The sequence below is a fragment of the Hippoglossus stenolepis genome, chromosome 11 (assembly GCF_022539355.2).
Source record: "Hippoglossus stenolepis isolate QCI-W04-F060 chromosome 11, HSTE1.2, whole genome shotgun sequence".
NCBI lineage: Eukaryota > Metazoa > Chordata > Actinopteri > Pleuronectiformes > Pleuronectidae > Hippoglossus > Hippoglossus stenolepis.
This window is the reverse complement of record NC_061493.1, coordinates 3,473,314-3,491,138: the sequence shown is the minus strand read 5'-3', so window position 1 is coordinate 3,491,138 and position 17,825 is coordinate 3,473,314. Positions and strand designations below refer to the sequence as shown.

Genomic DNA, 17,825 nt, shown 5'->3' with positions numbered 1-17,825 from the left:
GAGACTCTGCGAATGAGGGATGGAGGGATAGAGGAGAGGTGGACTGGGTGTGACAGTCAGCGAGGTTGCAGAGTAAAAATAGAAACGCTCTGACAAGAGCCCCCTCCCTCCTTCTTCCTCCCCTTGCCACACCTCCACCCCCCAACCCATCTCTCTCTCTCTCTCTCTCTCTCTCTCTCTCTCTCTCTCTCTCTCTCTCTGTATGGTCCTCTCTCTCTCAGTTTCCTCCATCTCAAGCTGATGTTCAACAATCTGTGACCTTCAAAAGGAGGACGTACAGTGACACCAGGAAATCATCTGTAATTTGAGCCTCCTCTGTTTCTTTCTTAAAAGACTTAATATGTTATTCTCCTGCCTTTTGAAGTAACTTGTATTACTTCATTTGCATCCCACAGTGTCTCTGTGGTCTAGCTTGTTAGTTTCCAGATTGCCAAAGTTTTAGTTTTTAGATATGTTTCATCCAGGAAGCCATATCAACCAACCTTAAATTTATAATCATTACATTTTCCAGACCAGATTAGTTAAATATAACATTTAAGCTGTTTTCAGACATGAACTGAAGAAACTCCAGAGAATGTCCAGAGACTTTCACTCTAAGTTCATTGCATTTCTATAACCATCAAAGTAATAATTGTATTGGGGCACAAACAGACACTTATTAAAGGCAGCTACAGAACTCATATAAGAGTGAAATGTGGAAGCTACAAAATCTAAATGCTGTAAAGAAGGGGATGTGAATGTGCTCTATTAATATAATACATTCATATTTATGCAATTACTTTATGTGTTTCTCTGCAATTGATGCAGCAGGTAATGGTTTAGTTTGAATTAACAATGAATTGAATAAGCATTAGAAGTCTGGTACAGAGCGACTGAATGGAGCCAATAAGGCCAACACACTCACTTGGCACTGTATTGGGTTCACCCAGCCAACTTAAATACAACAATCCTGCATCAGATCCTCCTACATGAAGGTTCTAATGTTCAGTTTGTGTTGAAACTAAGGTTGTTTTTAAGGTTGTCATTTTGGAGGCTGCAGTTTGCGACGTTGTTAAATAACAGACACATATTTCTGTATATGGTCAAAAGCACCAGAAAATATTTAATTAGCATCAGTTCAATCAAGACTTCGCTAAAACACTTTAATAAAAACTGATGGTAACCTTACTGAGGACACCCTGAGGGAGGATTTATCGCAGGACTACTTGCTTACACTGCATCCACTTCCCTGCTCTGTCACTATACTCGTCAGCCAGTGGCCCATTCTGTACCACTGTAGCAAGTCTATATGCTAGCAGCTCCGTCAGGCTCTCCCTAATGTAGACATATGATAAGAAGACAATGTGTTCACCATCTGCACTTATTGTTTTAGCATTCTAACATTGGCTACCTCACCTGAGTTTTTAGGCTTTGTTTCAGCAAACACTACACCCTGTTCTCAATTGAACGGTAGTAACGGTACGCCTGGGGATTTAACCGATGAATCAGACAGCGTAGGTTGGTAACCAGCAGAATTTATAGTCATGGGAAGGTTATAAATGAAAGATTCTATCATCACTGGACATAAAATGAGTAACCCCCTGAGTGAAGGATGTGTCATTAAACTGTTTTGCATGAAGAGAAAAATCATGGATTTTGATGTAAAATAATACATTAACAATTAACAGTGGGGAAAAAACTCAAAACTCATTTCATGGGGCTTCTGACATGATTGTAGCCCTTTACAATGATGGAATCCAGCAGTTCTGGGATATCATGTGGAAAATGATGTGGAACATGTGGTAGCTGAGCAAACATTTCCACAGGGGTGTGAATCGGACAGAAAATTGACATCTCCCCATGCAGCCGCAGTGAAACTGACATCAGCGGGAGAATCAGATAAAGGCCACTGCCACAGGCTTTCAGACATAATAATTTGAAAGTGAATGAACATACTATGCTGCTTCCCCAGCATATGGATTTTTAACAATCAAATTTGATCCATAATCACACGGAAGTGATATCAATTTGTAAAAAAGAGAAATAAAGTCAGAATTATGCAAATTAAAGTCAACTGTAACTTTCAAACTTGAGCTTCTGGAAAAAGGCAGAACCTAAGCTGCCATGTACACAGATTTCTCTGCTTTAACCTGAGAACCGATTTGAATGTTAAGACAAGCCACCTCTGAGCCTGACCCATCCTTTAACAGAGGGCATAACCGAGTTCTCTTGCATAACACCCATCCTTTCCCAGCCTATTTAATCTAAACAAGCGTCTAATGTCTTCCCTCCTCGTTCCCTTGGCTCCACTCTACTTTGTGCAAATGGAGGATTATGCAATAATCCTCATTCATCTTCAGTCATGCTTGACAGGAGGTTTTGGACCGTTTGGCACAGGCTGTGGACGTGTTGGGCTTGCAGAGGGGGTTGGTGGGAGACGGTCATCTGACATGTGCAGTGGGGGAAAAAATGTGTTGCCGATACTTTTCATCAAGCATTTGTTTAAAATAGAGTTTCGAAGCAGGGGGTGTGACCTAAATCAGTCTGTCTGACATTCGATTCCCAGTGGTTAGGGGTTAGAGATATTAACCACCGTCTGCACATTTACTGTCACTGCTTTCTGTCCCTGTCAAGATTATCACTCTCTGGCTGGCAAATCTTTTGGTGGCACAGACATAAAAAGAAAAGAATAAATTAATTAAAATGAGTTGTGTGATGGACATGACAATAAATGGTCTGTATTTATAGAACACTTTTCTTGTTTGTTGATGACCACTCAAAGCGCTTTACAGTACAGTTTTGCCATTCACACACATTCATACAGTGCATATATGTGCCGCACTTTCTCAGTGGTCTTTGGGAAATACTACCTCATGCTTTAAGCCACCAGTGGAATCTTCTGTAGAGACACTCTCAAGACAGATTTGTGAATTCCAGAAGGTTGCACTCCTCGAAGTTTACTCTTGCTCTCTGCAGCATTCATGCTTTTCACAATATGATGCACATAATGTCATGAGGTCACTCTGAAAAACATCATCAGCCAGAATGCTGAGAGTGTGGCTGCAAGTTTCATCTGAAGTTGCTTAAGCCTGCAGTTTTATGGAGATACAATGTGCTGATAGTTTGGAGCATCAGTACACAGTTTCTCAGTTTAGCCCAAAAAGTCAGTCTAAGGCAAAACATGGAGATAGGAGGATGCTGGAGACCCTTAGCCAGTTCAGTTTTGATCCTCTTTGCAAATATGTTGTATAACCCCTGAACAGAGTGTGGTGAGGTGTTGTGTTATTAGTTTAGTGCAAAAATCTCCAGTTCTTTTTAGGATAGAGGAGTTTATTGTAGTAGCCCAGACTGGACAAACTAAACACCCTTTGAGTTGTTATGAAAACTGAAGGTTACCACAGGTTCTCTTTCATGTTTGGAAGGGGAGGATGAGGTGAGGGGTATTCAGCTGCAACATGCAACTTCACCACTTTATGTCACTAAATTCTAGACACTGCAACTTTAAAGGCAAGTATATGTATAGGAAAGTGGACCATTGACAGTTGACTCAGACCATATTTCTTTATTTCACAAACAAGTATCCAGTTAACTAGGTAATGTGTTCCTCTGCCCCAGCTTTTGACACAAATGCTTTACAAATGGCGGCCATGCCATAATAACCAGTGTCATAAAGCTTATAATTGACAGTTAGACTGAGCGACAGGAGCTTTTTTCGGTTCTATGCTGTACGTCTGTGGAACTAAACTGGACAGGCCTTCTGCCTTCTTTACAGCAGATATTTTGATGTGCCACAGAAGCACCGGTGAATAACTGATAACATTAGTGAAGACCCAGTTCCATTTCGGTGTCCTAGTAACAATGTATATGAGCCACCCACATCACCAGGGCCCTTAAAGTAGCTCATTTAACTGTAATGCAGCCATGATTCATGTGTTATTGGCTAACCCAATAACCAACCGTTTAGGCTTTAGTGCTAACTTGTGATGATAAGTTGTTCTTAGTTTGTGTGTTTGGTATTTGACCCTCCCAGGAACACTTTGCAGTCTGTGATTGAATCAGTCAAGTAGTTATGGCTAACATGTTAGCAAAAAAGTACTATTCATACCATACTGTTTGCAAAGATGGACAACACGACTACCCCAAAATTAAGCAAAAGCATCTTGATCGACGCCTGGTGGCTGGCAGCAGTATAGGTCATAAACCCTCCTCCAAAGTTCACATTAAATATATTTTTCTCAAAGATGTTTTCTGACATTTTGGCTGCTTGCTATTACACTGATGTATGTGTAAGTGTTTTATTTTTCCAATAAGTTTGGTTTAAGTTAGTTATTTGATGCTATAAAACAGAGTGAAACAGTCTGAAAGCAATTTAAAAGTGTATGTTTGTAAACTTCATTTAATTTTGTAAGGTTCTTGACCAATGCACCTTCATAGAGATAACAGGTACAGTATGTGGCCTCTCTGACCCTCTGTCAGCTGCACCGTGTTGCCTTCAAAACCCACATATCAACCGGCTAATTATATGGCTTCTTCTGTAACTGCTGCTACTTGGCAATCAGGCCAACATGATTCACCTTTGTGAGCTGTAATGGTTCTATTGTGCCATTTCTTTACTGTAATGCTGAATGCGTTTCCAATGCGGTATATCCCATCACAGAAATGATATTGCTCTGGTATTCCTACAATATAAATTTGAGAGCAATGAAGCCATTATTTCTCATTATTATTGTCAATTATTTCAGATTGATACTGTGCACTGCTGGCCTTTCAGCAGTTTGAGCCTCAGCCCATTCCAACTTTATCCACCAAAAAAATTTATAAATGAAGTCAGCAGTTGGTTTGTGATCTCTGCTAAAAATCATAAAGCACTTGGTGCTTTCATTTTTACAATACATGGCAAAAAAATTTCCGTAGCTCCTCTATTCGAAACCTTATACCAAACGTAAAGCAATTTCAAAACATTGGCATTGTTACACCTCTACCCTGGCCTGTGCCTTCAATGAATTGCACCTTTATGTTATTGAATCCATCAATGTAATCAGATAAATCAGTTATAATTGTTTAAGTTAGTGGGTGAAATGAGGATGCTGCAAAGGGAAAATGTAAAACACAGTAAAATTAAGATACACAATTAATAATAAGGTCAAAAGGTTCAGGGAACACAGTAGCTTAGGGCACACAGTAATATTCCATTAATCAACAGGGTAAATTATAGTTTAAAGATATTTATACCGATTTTTATTCTTTGGCTTGGTATTGGCTGAAATAAGAAAAAGACAAAGTCAGGATGATTACAGTCTTCGGTGAAGTCTCACTAATCGCTGCTTGTGTCTCTCACTCTGTATAAACCAGTGAGCAGTGGCTGTCATATGGCGGCTGAGTAACTGTGACAGCCATTGATCTCTCTGTGTGTGTCTGTGTGTGTGTGTGTGTGTGTGTGTGTGTGTGTGTGTGTGTGTGTGTGTGTGTGTGTGTGTGTGTTGTGTGTGTGTGCTTGTGCACATTTGTTGCTAGGGTTAGATGCTAAAATCTTGCCTCTGCGAATGAGGGAATATTCCGGGCTGTCATGTGACTGTGTGATGTCAGAGAGAGAGAAAGAAAACAGAGAGAGAAAGAGGAAGAGAGAAAGAGGGAGGGAGGGTGGGAGAGCAAGGTGCAATTTAGCCCCACAGCTGATCCATGCAGTGCTCAGAGAGAAGCCGAGACGAACAGACACACACACTTACTCTCACACGCACTCGTTTTTCTTTGCCTGTAAACAGACACACACTTTATACACAACTGCACAGTTACACACTCTCAACTCTGAGTCATTACATAAAGAAAGGATACATTGCTTCCTCTACTTTGCAACACTTTGGATACTGAAGATATTTTTGCCTCTTGGACAAGAATAAAAGGACAGTAACTGGAGACAGAAAAGAGGAAGACATGAAAAAAAACTGAAGACGGGGAAGGACGATCTAAAACTACAAGAAAGACAAAGAAATAAACAAGAGAAAAGGGAGAGAGAAGAGACAAAACCAGAGAGAAATAAAAGAGGACCTGACAACCAACAGGAGAATGTCCTTCCTGTCTGGCTCGCCGTGGCAGAAGCCTGGTGTTATAAGCGCTAGCAGCGGGTATGGACAACCTTCCAGTGGGCATCAACGGCAGCTGCAGCATCAACAACAGCAGCAGCAACACAAATCTCCTAATGTCCTCTCTGGTGCCAACGTCCCTGCAGTCCTGGCCTCTCCGCTGTCACCTTCCAGCCCAGCCTCTGCCCAGCCCAGTGACTGGCACTGCCAAGGCCAGATGGCACTGGGGGGGCAGATTGCTGTGGTCACCACCCAGATGGGGTCCAAACTAACTTCAACTGAAGATGAGGTGACATTAGGGAGATGCAGGACTGAGGGGACAACAGCAGAGGCAACATCAACTCAGAGTGTCATCATGCCAGCACTGAAGATAGAGGATGAGGAGCCCAGATCGGGGGGGCTGACGGAGGATGGACACACATCAGGAGGCGCAGGGGTAGGAGGCTTATTGGGGAGTGCAGGACAAAGCCCCAGCAGCCCCCTGTCTTCCTACTCATCCTCTCCATCCTCATTACCCTCCCCTTCAATCTCATCTGGGAGGTCATTTCCAGGTTCTGCCCTCGACCCTAAACCTATTATAACCCCTAACTATGGAAAAAGCAATCTGCAACAAAATTATAAAGGTAGCAAAGATGGATTTTACATCCAAGGATTTCAAGTAATTTCTCAAGACCAGAGTTTGCCTCCTCCTCCAAAACAAGCCTCTGGGCTTGGGGAGAGAAACATATTGGACCCTTCCATCGCTGCAGGTACCACTTCAAGTCTAGATGATGAAAAGGAATCTGGTAGTTTCACATGTGGAGGCCTTCTCGGAAGTGCTAAAGAAAATTTAGTATCAGGTCTGAGTGGAGATCAAACCCTGAAGGCATCTGTAGGGAAGAAAAGTGTTGATACTGCTGGTAGGGCTTTGCCTACTGCTGACCCAACAGGGGGTAAAGCTGGTGCCCCTCCAGGGCCCACAGCAGGCTTACCACCGGCCTCAGCTAACAGAGCTAATGTTAGTGTTGGGGTGGGTGTTGTAGGGGAGAGTGCTATGGAGAGACAAAACATTGCAATCTCACAGAATTTAAACAGTGTTGAGGAAGGTAGAGTGGTACCATGTGCTACATTAAATAAAGAAACAAAAACTAGAGAGGGCAGCCAATTGCCACAGCGGACTACAGTTAGACGTGCGATGTCTGACTGCACACATCTGTCTGTTCCCATGGTAATGGCTGGAATGTACCCCACCAGTATTAGAGGCTCACCAGCGATGATGTCTAATGTACCAAATTTTGCCCTGATCGGTTCGACATGCCCGCAGAGAGTGCCATACCCACACGTTGCTGTGCGACGCTCCTTCACTGTCATGGACGGTGCCGAGGCGGCTGCTGCAATGGCGACAATGATGTCATCCCAGCTAATGGCGTCACCTGTATTGCCGTCATCCCCACCCCCTAAGAGGCACCATGGGAGCTGCGAGACCAACTTTTTACTTGCAGTTCCACCCCCGGCGGTTAAAAGCAACCAAGAAAGCAAACTTGAAACACTGGGTAAGAGTTTTCTCTTGTGTGCTAGACCTATAGCCTAGACCTTGAAACTGCCAACCTGATCTTCGATTTGTTCCTCACTTCTTATTGGTCTGGTGCTGTGCTCATTTAGAGTATAGTAGGCAAGATAAAAAAAATTGGGGAATATTATTTCGCTACATGTAGCTAGTTAGTTACCAAAAAAATATGAGATCCAAGTAGATAAACAAATAATCGACTGACTAAAATAGTCTCTCTTTGATCAATGCGAAAAAACTTTGTATATATATCACTACCTCACTGATTGGTTGGCAAAACAATACAGCAGTCCCAACCCGCACCACAAGACTTCCCTTGTCCTGGTACTGAATAGGACTAACATGCAGTCGTGAACATCTTTAATAATGCTGCTTAGGTTCTTTAATCTACTGTGTTACAGATCAAACAGCTTTGCGGGGTGTGCGCTCCATGAATTGGGAAGATACAGTACAGTATCTTATTACAGATACATGTATTAAAACTTGCTTAAAGTTATTTCAATAATCTTCACCAACACCAACACTGAAAAAAAGGAGCAGCAATTGATTCTGGTCTTTAAATGATGTAGCCATCATAGCCATAGGTGTATTTTCCTGGAGGTGCACATAAGCTATAATTTTGCCATTGAAGCTGTGTGTTGCTGCTACACCATAACACCTTATTGTGTAACTACTGCAAATCAAGCTTCAAATTCCAGCATTTGTTCCTGCAGGTAATTTTGGAATATTTTAGAAAATCAAGGAGGTTGCCACGCAGTTATTTTTAATGAAATAGCTAAGAAGTTATTTTGATGAGAGTGTGAGCAAGAAAGGGTAAGACGGCTGAGAATGGAAGAGACTGAAGCCTCTCGTTACTGATTGGAATGACCGGTGCAAGCAGCACCCAGACCCTTTCCTGACCTTGAAATTTGCCACGCCTGTCCATGTATTTTGGTGCCAAGCTGTGCATGCACTGTGCACAAGAGAGAGGTGAAGGAGCAAAGAAACAGGTGGCTGGTTTATTCAAATAAAGGACTGCAAAGTCAGTTGTTGGTGTGATTTAACCAGAGGTGCGTCGTCACGTCACACCTCTGGTTAAATCAGGCAAACTGATAAAGCCGTCTACGCTGATTTTTAAATGAAGATGATTCTTACAGCATCTGTTATCCACAGCTGCTTTAAAGCTCACATCTTTATACTGCATGAAATGCTTCTCCCTCAGTTCACTAAGTCCCTGCAGCGAATTCAAGGCAGCAGGAGACTCTTGATAAATGTGCAGCCACGGAGCATAGTGTCATTAGACACCACCATCCACCTTTATTAATTCTCCTGAAGATGACACTGGGCTTCGACAGAATAACCACACAGACACCTCTATACACTTCAGACTGGTCAGTAAAAACTCAGCCACAAGAGCTTATTAATCTCATACGTCATGACCCTTCTGTCTGGCTTTGTTTGCTGTTTTCTTCAGTGGGTCATTTTTTATTCTTGAAATACCGTTTGTTGCAAAGTTTGCAATGATACAATCATATAAAGCACTTCACCAATTGTTCCCGTTATTTTCTTCCTGAATTAGCAACAGATTGTGGTGTTGTATGATCACATTGTGCTGCCCTTTTTCTCGGCAGAGGCAGAGTCTTCATTTGTGGACCTGTCACTCTTCACTGTGATTGGCTCAGCTGTTTGTTGTGAGAGCATTGTTGTGGTTGGCTGACAGCATACAGCTGAAAACAAGCTTTGATATAACATTTGTTGGTTTGAATGTTATCTGCAATATTCAGGTTTTTTGTACAGGTAGTGCACTCTTTCTAAATGTTTGCATCATGTTTTACTAGGCTGAAAAACATTATCTCAGCAAACATTGTTTTCTGGGTGTCTTCAGTTTGTTTTTCAGGTTTAAAACTTTGTAAATGATGTCTGAATACTGTTGCACGTATGTTGGAAACTTTAGTTTTGAAAAGGCAAATCTTTATTTAAAAAATATGTGCACGCACACCTGCACCCCTATTGCAGTCTGTTATATCAGAGTTGTGTTTAAAATACTAATTTCAGGGATTTGTCCTCACGTTTGTGAGCTTACGAATCATGTGACCTTTGGCAGCGTTGTCCCGCAGCTCTGATCTAAAACTCTAAAAATGATGGTCTGGGAAAAAAGATAGCAAATAACAAACTGATGCACTGGGAGAACCGTGACAAATTTGAAACTCTGACAACATGTTCGAGAAACACTGTATAAAGACCACAGTTTTTTTTAAGGAAGGAAGACTGAAAATGTAAAAAATGGAATGATTTTTTTTTTTTCAGCCTATCAAAACACCATGCAAGGCTTTCAAACTTAGTTTCAATCATGCAAAACCCTTTTTTTGGGGGGGTTAAACTTTCAAACAGAGTTTCAACCTTTTTTTGTTCTGGAATATGGCATTACATTTATCCCATCATTTTTAACTCTTAATGTCAGTAAATGTATGCTGTTCTCTAATGAGGCTTCAGCTGCCCCCCCCTCTAAAAACAATACCTTCTGTGGTTTCTATTGATTATTGCACTGAGCTTTGCTGTGGCAGGAGTCAAGTGAGTGTTGCAGAAAAGTTGAGATGGTGAAATCACACTGACGTCAGTAAGACGAAAGATATGCCATGAGTGTTGTTTGACTGCTGTGTTCTTAGAAAGTGTACTGAGTGAATTTAGAAGAAGAAAGTCCTCACTTCCGTTAGCAGAAAGGTTAAAGCCCTCTCCTCCTCCAACAACAGGTTTATTAAGGTGAATTGATATCGAGAAAATAGGTTTTGCCAGCTGGTTCAGATCATCACAGTATTTCATTTCATTTTTATAAATGTCGCCCAGATATTATCACATCTCCGTATTTTGTTGTCGTCTTTGAAATGACAGTTTGATTTATTTTTTTCACAAACTGAGGCTGAGAGCAAAGTAAGAGAGAAGCAAGAGAGTAAGAAAGAAAGATGGAGAGGTGAGTGAGGCGAAATGGCAGAGGATTATGGGAGGAGCAGCTGACGGGTTTAGAGCTTGATTGAATGAATGCTGATTTGCACGATAGACTGATTATATGTATCCTAATAACAAAGTTAATGAATACTGACCCATCCATAGATCAATTCCCCCTCATTGTAATCTAGTCTTCTATTCATCTCTATACAGCATATACTCTATTTTTATCTGTCTACGTAGTGATTCACACACCCATCTATAAGTGTGGCCTGTTTTTCAGACTGCAGTCGACAGAGAAAAGCTGGGGCATTGATTAGACATTGACGCTGTACTCATTCAAATATAGAGCAGCTATTTCTAGCAGCGCATGTGTGAGCGCACATGGTTATGTGTGTGTAGGTGAAGAGCTCCGAGTGAATTTTACAGATTTTAAAGGCACACACCCCCACAGTCACAACGACAGCAGACAGCGTGACTGCAACTTAAGGTGTTTTTTTATTGAGCACAAAAATAGATCCCAGCTGCACAATAACACACAGTGGTGCACAAAGAAGTACACACAGCTATAACATAGGCCTCAAACAGTGATAATACACAAACAATTCATCAGGCTCAGCTAGTGGCAGTCTTCATTTAACGCAGAATCAGATCCCTGTCCTTTTTCTAATCTTGTTTTTATAGATTTGCAATACAGCTATGAAGGGGATGGCATTTCCTTGAGAGACAAATTACAAAATACAATTACAATTAAAAACAATCAACTGATTACATTAACTTTTAGCTTGTAGCTCTTTGTGTGTTGGCATCTCTGTGTGTTTGCAGAGGAGTGAACAGCTGCACTAGACAGTCAGGAGGTCCACACAGCTGTGGGAGGGACTTTCAACAGTTTGTTTTCAAGGAAACACATTCAATGCACACAAAATGAAATGTTTGAAACAATCAGGATTTAATGAGATCTATCAGTGGGAAGGGAATACAATAAATACAAATGTTTTCATTGGTGTATAACCTTAGAGTGAGCCCTTTACTTTGGAGGTGGGTCCTCTTCCAGATGCTGCACCAACATGTTTCTACGGTAGAACAGACAAACCAAACCACTGGCTTTAGGGAGGGATGTTTACATGTCACCTGAAGGCCAACATAGGTTTTCCTACATGCTTGGAGGAAGGAGGGTTGAGGGGAGTGGTACGCAGTCGGTTGCAGTCTGCTAGCTCACCATTAGAAGCGACTGTATCACACTCTGGTATCAGTCATTCACTGACTGTAAGAACAGTTCCTGTCTGAATTGTATGGCACCAAGGGATACTTGAACACATAGAGCTACTTAATATCAATTCATGAATTATTCTTCAATGTAGAGAGTTGCTAATTCTCTGAAGAATTACACACGCAATGGGATGGATCTAATCTCTTTACTTCATGCAGTATCAAGAGAAGATGGTTGTTCTTTCTGACTTGGTTGATTAAATCAGTCATTTTTCCATCTGGCCGTACTGAGTATAATGGCCCTTTCATGTTACCTTTCATTTGATTGTGATCTGACTCTCATCTCACAGTGTGAACACAGATCGCTCAGACATCATGTGACTACCCCCCCCCCAAAAAGATCACATGAATCATTACATTTCCTACTTAAAAAATAACAGAGAGCTTAATGCGTCAGACAAGTTTTAGATTTGTTAAATTGTGATGAACCTACTGAACTGATAAGTATTTCAAAGTCATACATTCAACACAACACTTCTGCAACACATCTCTGTGACCAATACAAAATCCTGACACAATGTGACAAAATCCTTTGTTTAAAACATGTTTTGGGACCAAAATAAACTAAACTAAATACTTCATAGTCTAGGTCCACCATATTGAAACTGCACCTCTTTACAGGTGAAAACATTCTCCAACACTTTCTACTTAACAAATATAATCAGACCCATAATTTAGTGCTTTTTAGAAGCACCTTTGGCAGCAAGAGTGCTTCAAGTCTCATCTTCTAGATTTGCTCACTTTGATTTGGATAGGCTTTGGCTGAGCCACTCAAGGGCAGCCATAGGCTTATCCCAAAGCCACCCCAGTGTTCTCATGGCTGTTTGCTGTGGGTCAATGATATGCTGAAAGGCTGAAATGTGCCCTTGTCTCAGGTTGCGTGAACTCTGCTGCAAACTTCTTTACCTCGTTGTTTTTAGCTGCATTCATCCTCCACTTAGTTCTGACCAGTCTCCCTGCCCCGGCTGCAGAGAGGCACCCACCCAGCATAGTGCTGGCACCACCATGCTCCACCATAGGGGTATTAGCCAGGTGATGAGCAGTGTCTGGCTTGCACACATAGTGCTTGGAGTTTGATTCAATTCAACACTTCAGAGCGGCCACTGTGCCATAATGGTCTAGTGTTAATGGAGTGCTACTGATTGTCCGTCCAGCTCTCCAACGTCTTGCCCGGCTAACTCAGTTTGGCTGGATGGCTAACTCTATAGGAGGTAGTTTTATATGAACCTAGTTTTTCATGACACAGATGCAATTTTCATTTTACTTTTTAAATAAACATGAATGACGTCAGAGGTGCTGTTTTTGCTGCCCTCCCTGTGTCTACATATAGGCTTTTATAATTATTTAGTGATTAATACTACAGTAAAACTCTGCAACAAAATATCCTTGCACCAGGTTCATGTCTGTGTTAGTCATGCTCTGATTTACGTGGCAGTCAACTCCTTCTCTCTGTTTCTCTCTCTCTCTCTCTCTCTCTCTCTCACACTCACACACACACACACACACACACACACACACACACACACACACACACACACACACACACACACACACACACACTCTCTCTCTCTCTCATACCAGCAGCACACACAGCTGGTTGCCAGCAGCTATGTATTGCAGTGTGGTATTAGATGGATCATCTGTGCTCTCAGCCAGCAGTTTTATTTTGGATGAGTCATAGTGGTGGTCTTGCAGGGCGGAGTGATACAGTGGTGCAAACTACCTTGTGGAATCAACCTATCGATTTGGTTTAAAATGGTACAATTGTATAATATTGTAGTGTCTTGATTACAGCATATTTCAGATAAATCTGATGGTGCCAGTTTTATTGCCTGCAGAACCATAAGATGACATATCCAGGTGAAAATGTGTGCAGCCTCTGTGTTGCTTTCAGCTTATTCAGTCCTGGCTTAAACGTGCTCCTTTTACATTATCCACAGCACAGTTAGGTATGTAAGTACAGTTCATTGAATCTGATGACACACAATAGGGCAAACTCCACTGATTTGACAAATAAAAGTCTGTTGACTGGTCTTGGAGAGTACAACTGTGTATGAAGAAAAGGTTGTATAAAGCCCCATCTCTAAATGTGTTTCTTCAATTTCAACCATTGTCTAAAAAGACTTTCAATTACAAAATGCTATAGTTGTTATGTTTTTAATGTGCTTTTAAACTCAAGAGCACAAGAGTGGAGGCAGGAGTAGGTTTATTGTAGAACTTTTGACTATGTGACATGGGCAGGTGATGGTTGTAGGTCGAGTGATGTGCTGTAGTTTGGTTTCTAGGAGGCAGACAGGCAGGTGAGCAAAGTCCCAGTGTGTCCAGTTTCAGAGCAGGTTGAGGTTAAGTGATCCAGATCCAGGGTTCCGGCAGGAAGGCAATGGTGGACCTGAGACTCAGCAAACAGGTATTTATAAATGAGTAAGGTCAACAAATAGTGTGTTCTCAAAGTAGAGCGGACAATGATTTAGTTGTTTTTTACCAATTAAGGTCAATGAACAATCTGGTTCTGATTGAATGAGTCGAGTATAAATAGAGCAGGATAGTTATGGACTTAGATAATTGGTTGATTCCATGATGTCTAGGTGAGGTTATAAGAAGTCGGTTGAGTGATTGCCACCCCCAGTTATAACACACACAAGACACTTGTGGTAAACACAGAAGAAAACTAGAAGGGCACTCAGTAGAGTGCATATCTTCGCCAAGGCTTTTTGTTTGGATCCGCACCAAATTTTTCCATTAAGATCCATGAATTATACTTTGAGAAGTCAAGGAAAATGTTGAAAAACACACTTTCTTGCATTGTTAAAGGAAGTGAAAAGACATTCCTGCATCTGCGCCCCCTGATCCAGATCTACACCAAATGTAATGGGTTCTTTCCTGACCCATACTACTACAAGTTTTGTGGTAAATGGGCTGTATTCATATAGCACTTTATAGTCTTGATGACCACTCAAAGCACTTAACAGTCACCCATTCACACACATTCATACAGTGTATCTATGCACAGCACTTTCTCTATGAGAAAGGGCGATTTTCTGGCGTTCAGTTTCTTGGCTCAGGACACTTTGGCATGTGGAATGGGGAAGACTCAGATCGAACATCCATCTTCTGGTTAGAGCACTGTGTAGTAATTGTTTGCGTAACTTTGCTCAGAAACATACAAACCAACAATGGACATGGATGAAAATATGACCTGCTTGGTCGAGGTATTAATGATGAGACATCCTAACAATAGAAGTGCAATGCAGAATCAGTGGACTAATCATTAATGCCTGGACTTTCATTTTCTTTGGTGGTCAGGACCACAAACTCCCAGGATTGATTTCTGTTTTTACATTTCTCCAAATATAAATGAACATGAGAGGCATTTTCTTTGTAATTTAAGGAAGTACCAAGCAAGATTTTGCAGATTTTTTCATTTGTTTGTTTGTCTAGAGTATAACGTTTTTGCAGTTCTTTTCCTGCTGTGTATTAAATATATAATACTGTTGCATATTTAATATGTCAGACAGAAAATCAGACAGGACCAAACACTGCAAAGAATCTTGGAATCAAGGACATTAAAATTCATGAAGCAAGTAGGTGCCACTGTGAAGCCTCGTGCACCAGCTGCAGCAAATCAAGTCTGTTTTAATGGGTTTATAGTTACTGTTTAGACAAGGAAAATATGCTCCCTCAGCAGAGGACAGAGCTGATATGAGGGATGGAAGATTATTCTGTTTGTGGTCCAATCTCAGAGAGGAAAGTCTAGATTTAATAGCAGCATCAGAAGTGAAATGAAGAGACCGACTAAAGCAGCCCTGTTAATGCTGTGTCATAGTCACTGAAATAAAGAAAAACTCATTCTATGTGAAAGTAGTTTAAAAACTACAACAGGAGGAGGTCCAGGTCCCTGTCTCTGTCACTAATATGAATGAAAAAACAACTGCAACACTACACAAAGTTGCACGAATATGCTTTCTGTTAGTGCTGGATCCGTAGTCTACACCTTCATCCATTGCAATATTACAAAATCTGACATGTTGTCTCTGACGTGTAGATCTGCTCGCCACCACCCGTGTCAAGGCTCATCCACCCGGCCTTTACAGCACCAATTACGTGCTCTACCACAGCACAAATATGACACTTGTTGTGTGAGCGCTCCTCTCTTGTCTGCTGGTTGACAAGGTGTCATGTGCCTGGGAGTTTGAGCAAAACATCAATCACCTAGATAAAGTATTGAATTTGGGTTAAATGATGGGAAAATTGCTTGCATTGCATCTCCTTGCACACCCTATGCAAGATGCTTGCCAATTATTTTGTGCGCTCACCATCGTACGACAACAATCTGTTGCAGAGTTGAACAGAAAAATGGCAACATAATTATTACGTGTAATTTAGGTATTTATTTATACCTCAGTAATGAAATAGACAATCCATTAGTGAAAAACACATTTCATTGGACTCCTACAACAGGTCTGGGCCCAAATATGAGAAAATTGGCAGGTTCTTTTAAATCACTCATACACACAATCTAAGAACAGACCTTTTAGTACCAATGGTTCTTGCATGAGGCCCACTGAATTGATAATTGTAAAATCAAGTACAAAGTGTAGGATGTCATTTTCTGTTACACCCTGACCTATGTGTGTCAATGTCAGACAAGTGTATAAATACGCTTGTACAACTCTCACTTAGGAGATACTCGTATAGCTGCTGTGGGATAGCTACTTGTATTTAATAAGCTCAGAGGAAATGACTTCATCACCGACTCTTCATTGCATTAAAAGTTATAGTTTATTGACATGCCTATTTAAAATTATGTAAAATAGAAGAACAATGTAAATGAACACTGCACTGCTAATGTAGATGTGCAGTGCGATTGCGTTCAATGACAGGAAACGGTCATCTGCACAGTAGCAACCAGTTCATATCAGAGGTATGCAGCCAGCATCAGTAAGCGGCCTGACATGCATCATGGCAGCTCCATGCACCTTGTCCTGCTCTTTATTAAGAAAGTGCTGATACAAACAAGGTTGAATGGTGCCAGGTGCCACCCTGGAGGGACCTGTGATCTTGTTAAGCTTGTTAATGAGTGGTCAGAGCCAAAGAGGAGACACTGTTTCCTGCGTATGAACAGAGAACACTTAAATATCTTTTGTAAAGTTCTGTTTTGGCATCATTAACTAAAGTCAGAAGAACTGACTATGGACAAACATTGATGCTTAAGTTTTGAGGGGAATTCCTGATGGTCAGATCTTGTCTTGTGCGCAGAGAAATTCAGCTTCAGCTAAAAGATATATATCTTTTCTGAAGAAATGGTTTTGTTGCTCCCTTTTATTTGGTGTGGGAACTGTTTCAAAATGATGATCTCCATTTGTGATTAGTCATCGCCCTCAGTCCTACAAAATTGCAACAAGAGTGTAAAAAGTCGTGACATTGAATATGAAAACAATATAAAACTGCAGAATGTAGTGGGACATCAGCAGTGGTGGAGCGGTGCATGGAGAAGTTATACAATTATTTTATGCCACATGTTTTTACAAAACTCCATGTGTCTAATATTATTGAGGTAAATCAACAGGGCAGGTAAGCAGCAGGTGATATTTTGCCCCAAATCTATAAATAACAAAACTGCAGTTTGCAATTTCAGCTAACTGGAAAAGAACATTCAGTATCTGCAGAAGTGTCAGACAGTGAGTCAGTTGCATGACTGGCTGATAAATAACCGTGTGCAGCTTTGTCGAGTTTGTTCTTCTAAGTGGAAATAAGCAGCCCATTTTTAGCTTGAACAAACTGCCCTCACAAATTCGAACTATGTATTCTGACCCCTGGATTGGTGAGAGTGGGGATTCAACACTAACGTAGCCTTGTAACTTTAGGGGGTGATCCAGGATACATGATCTAAAAGTACAATATCATCTGTTGCAAAAAAAGGGACCATGATCTATAGAGAGAGTGATGAAGTGACTGTACATTCAGCCAGTGAAAACTGGTTTTATGATGTGATTGTATGTCACATAATGACAAAAAACTAAATGACTATA

At 41.1% G+C, this 17,825-nt stretch overlaps 1 protein-coding gene across 5 annotated transcripts in view; it reads left to right on the top strand.

Moving 5' to 3' along the window:
• Positions 1–17,825, top strand: part of LOC118118215 (microtubule-associated protein 4) — a 96,993-nt gene that overhangs the window by 54,082 nt on the left and 25,086 nt on the right. The window contains exon 1 of one of the 5 annotated variants that reach the window (XM_035171228.2): positions 5,678–7,591. The exons of the other annotated variants lie outside the window; for them this stretch is intronic. Coding sequence (XP_035027119.1) covers positions 6,043–7,591 — 1,549 coding nt within the window. The 5' untranslated portion in view covers positions 5,678–6,042. Of the gene's footprint in view, positions 1–5,677; positions 7,592–17,825 lie in introns of those variants that run through there. 5 annotated transcript variants of the gene reach the window in all.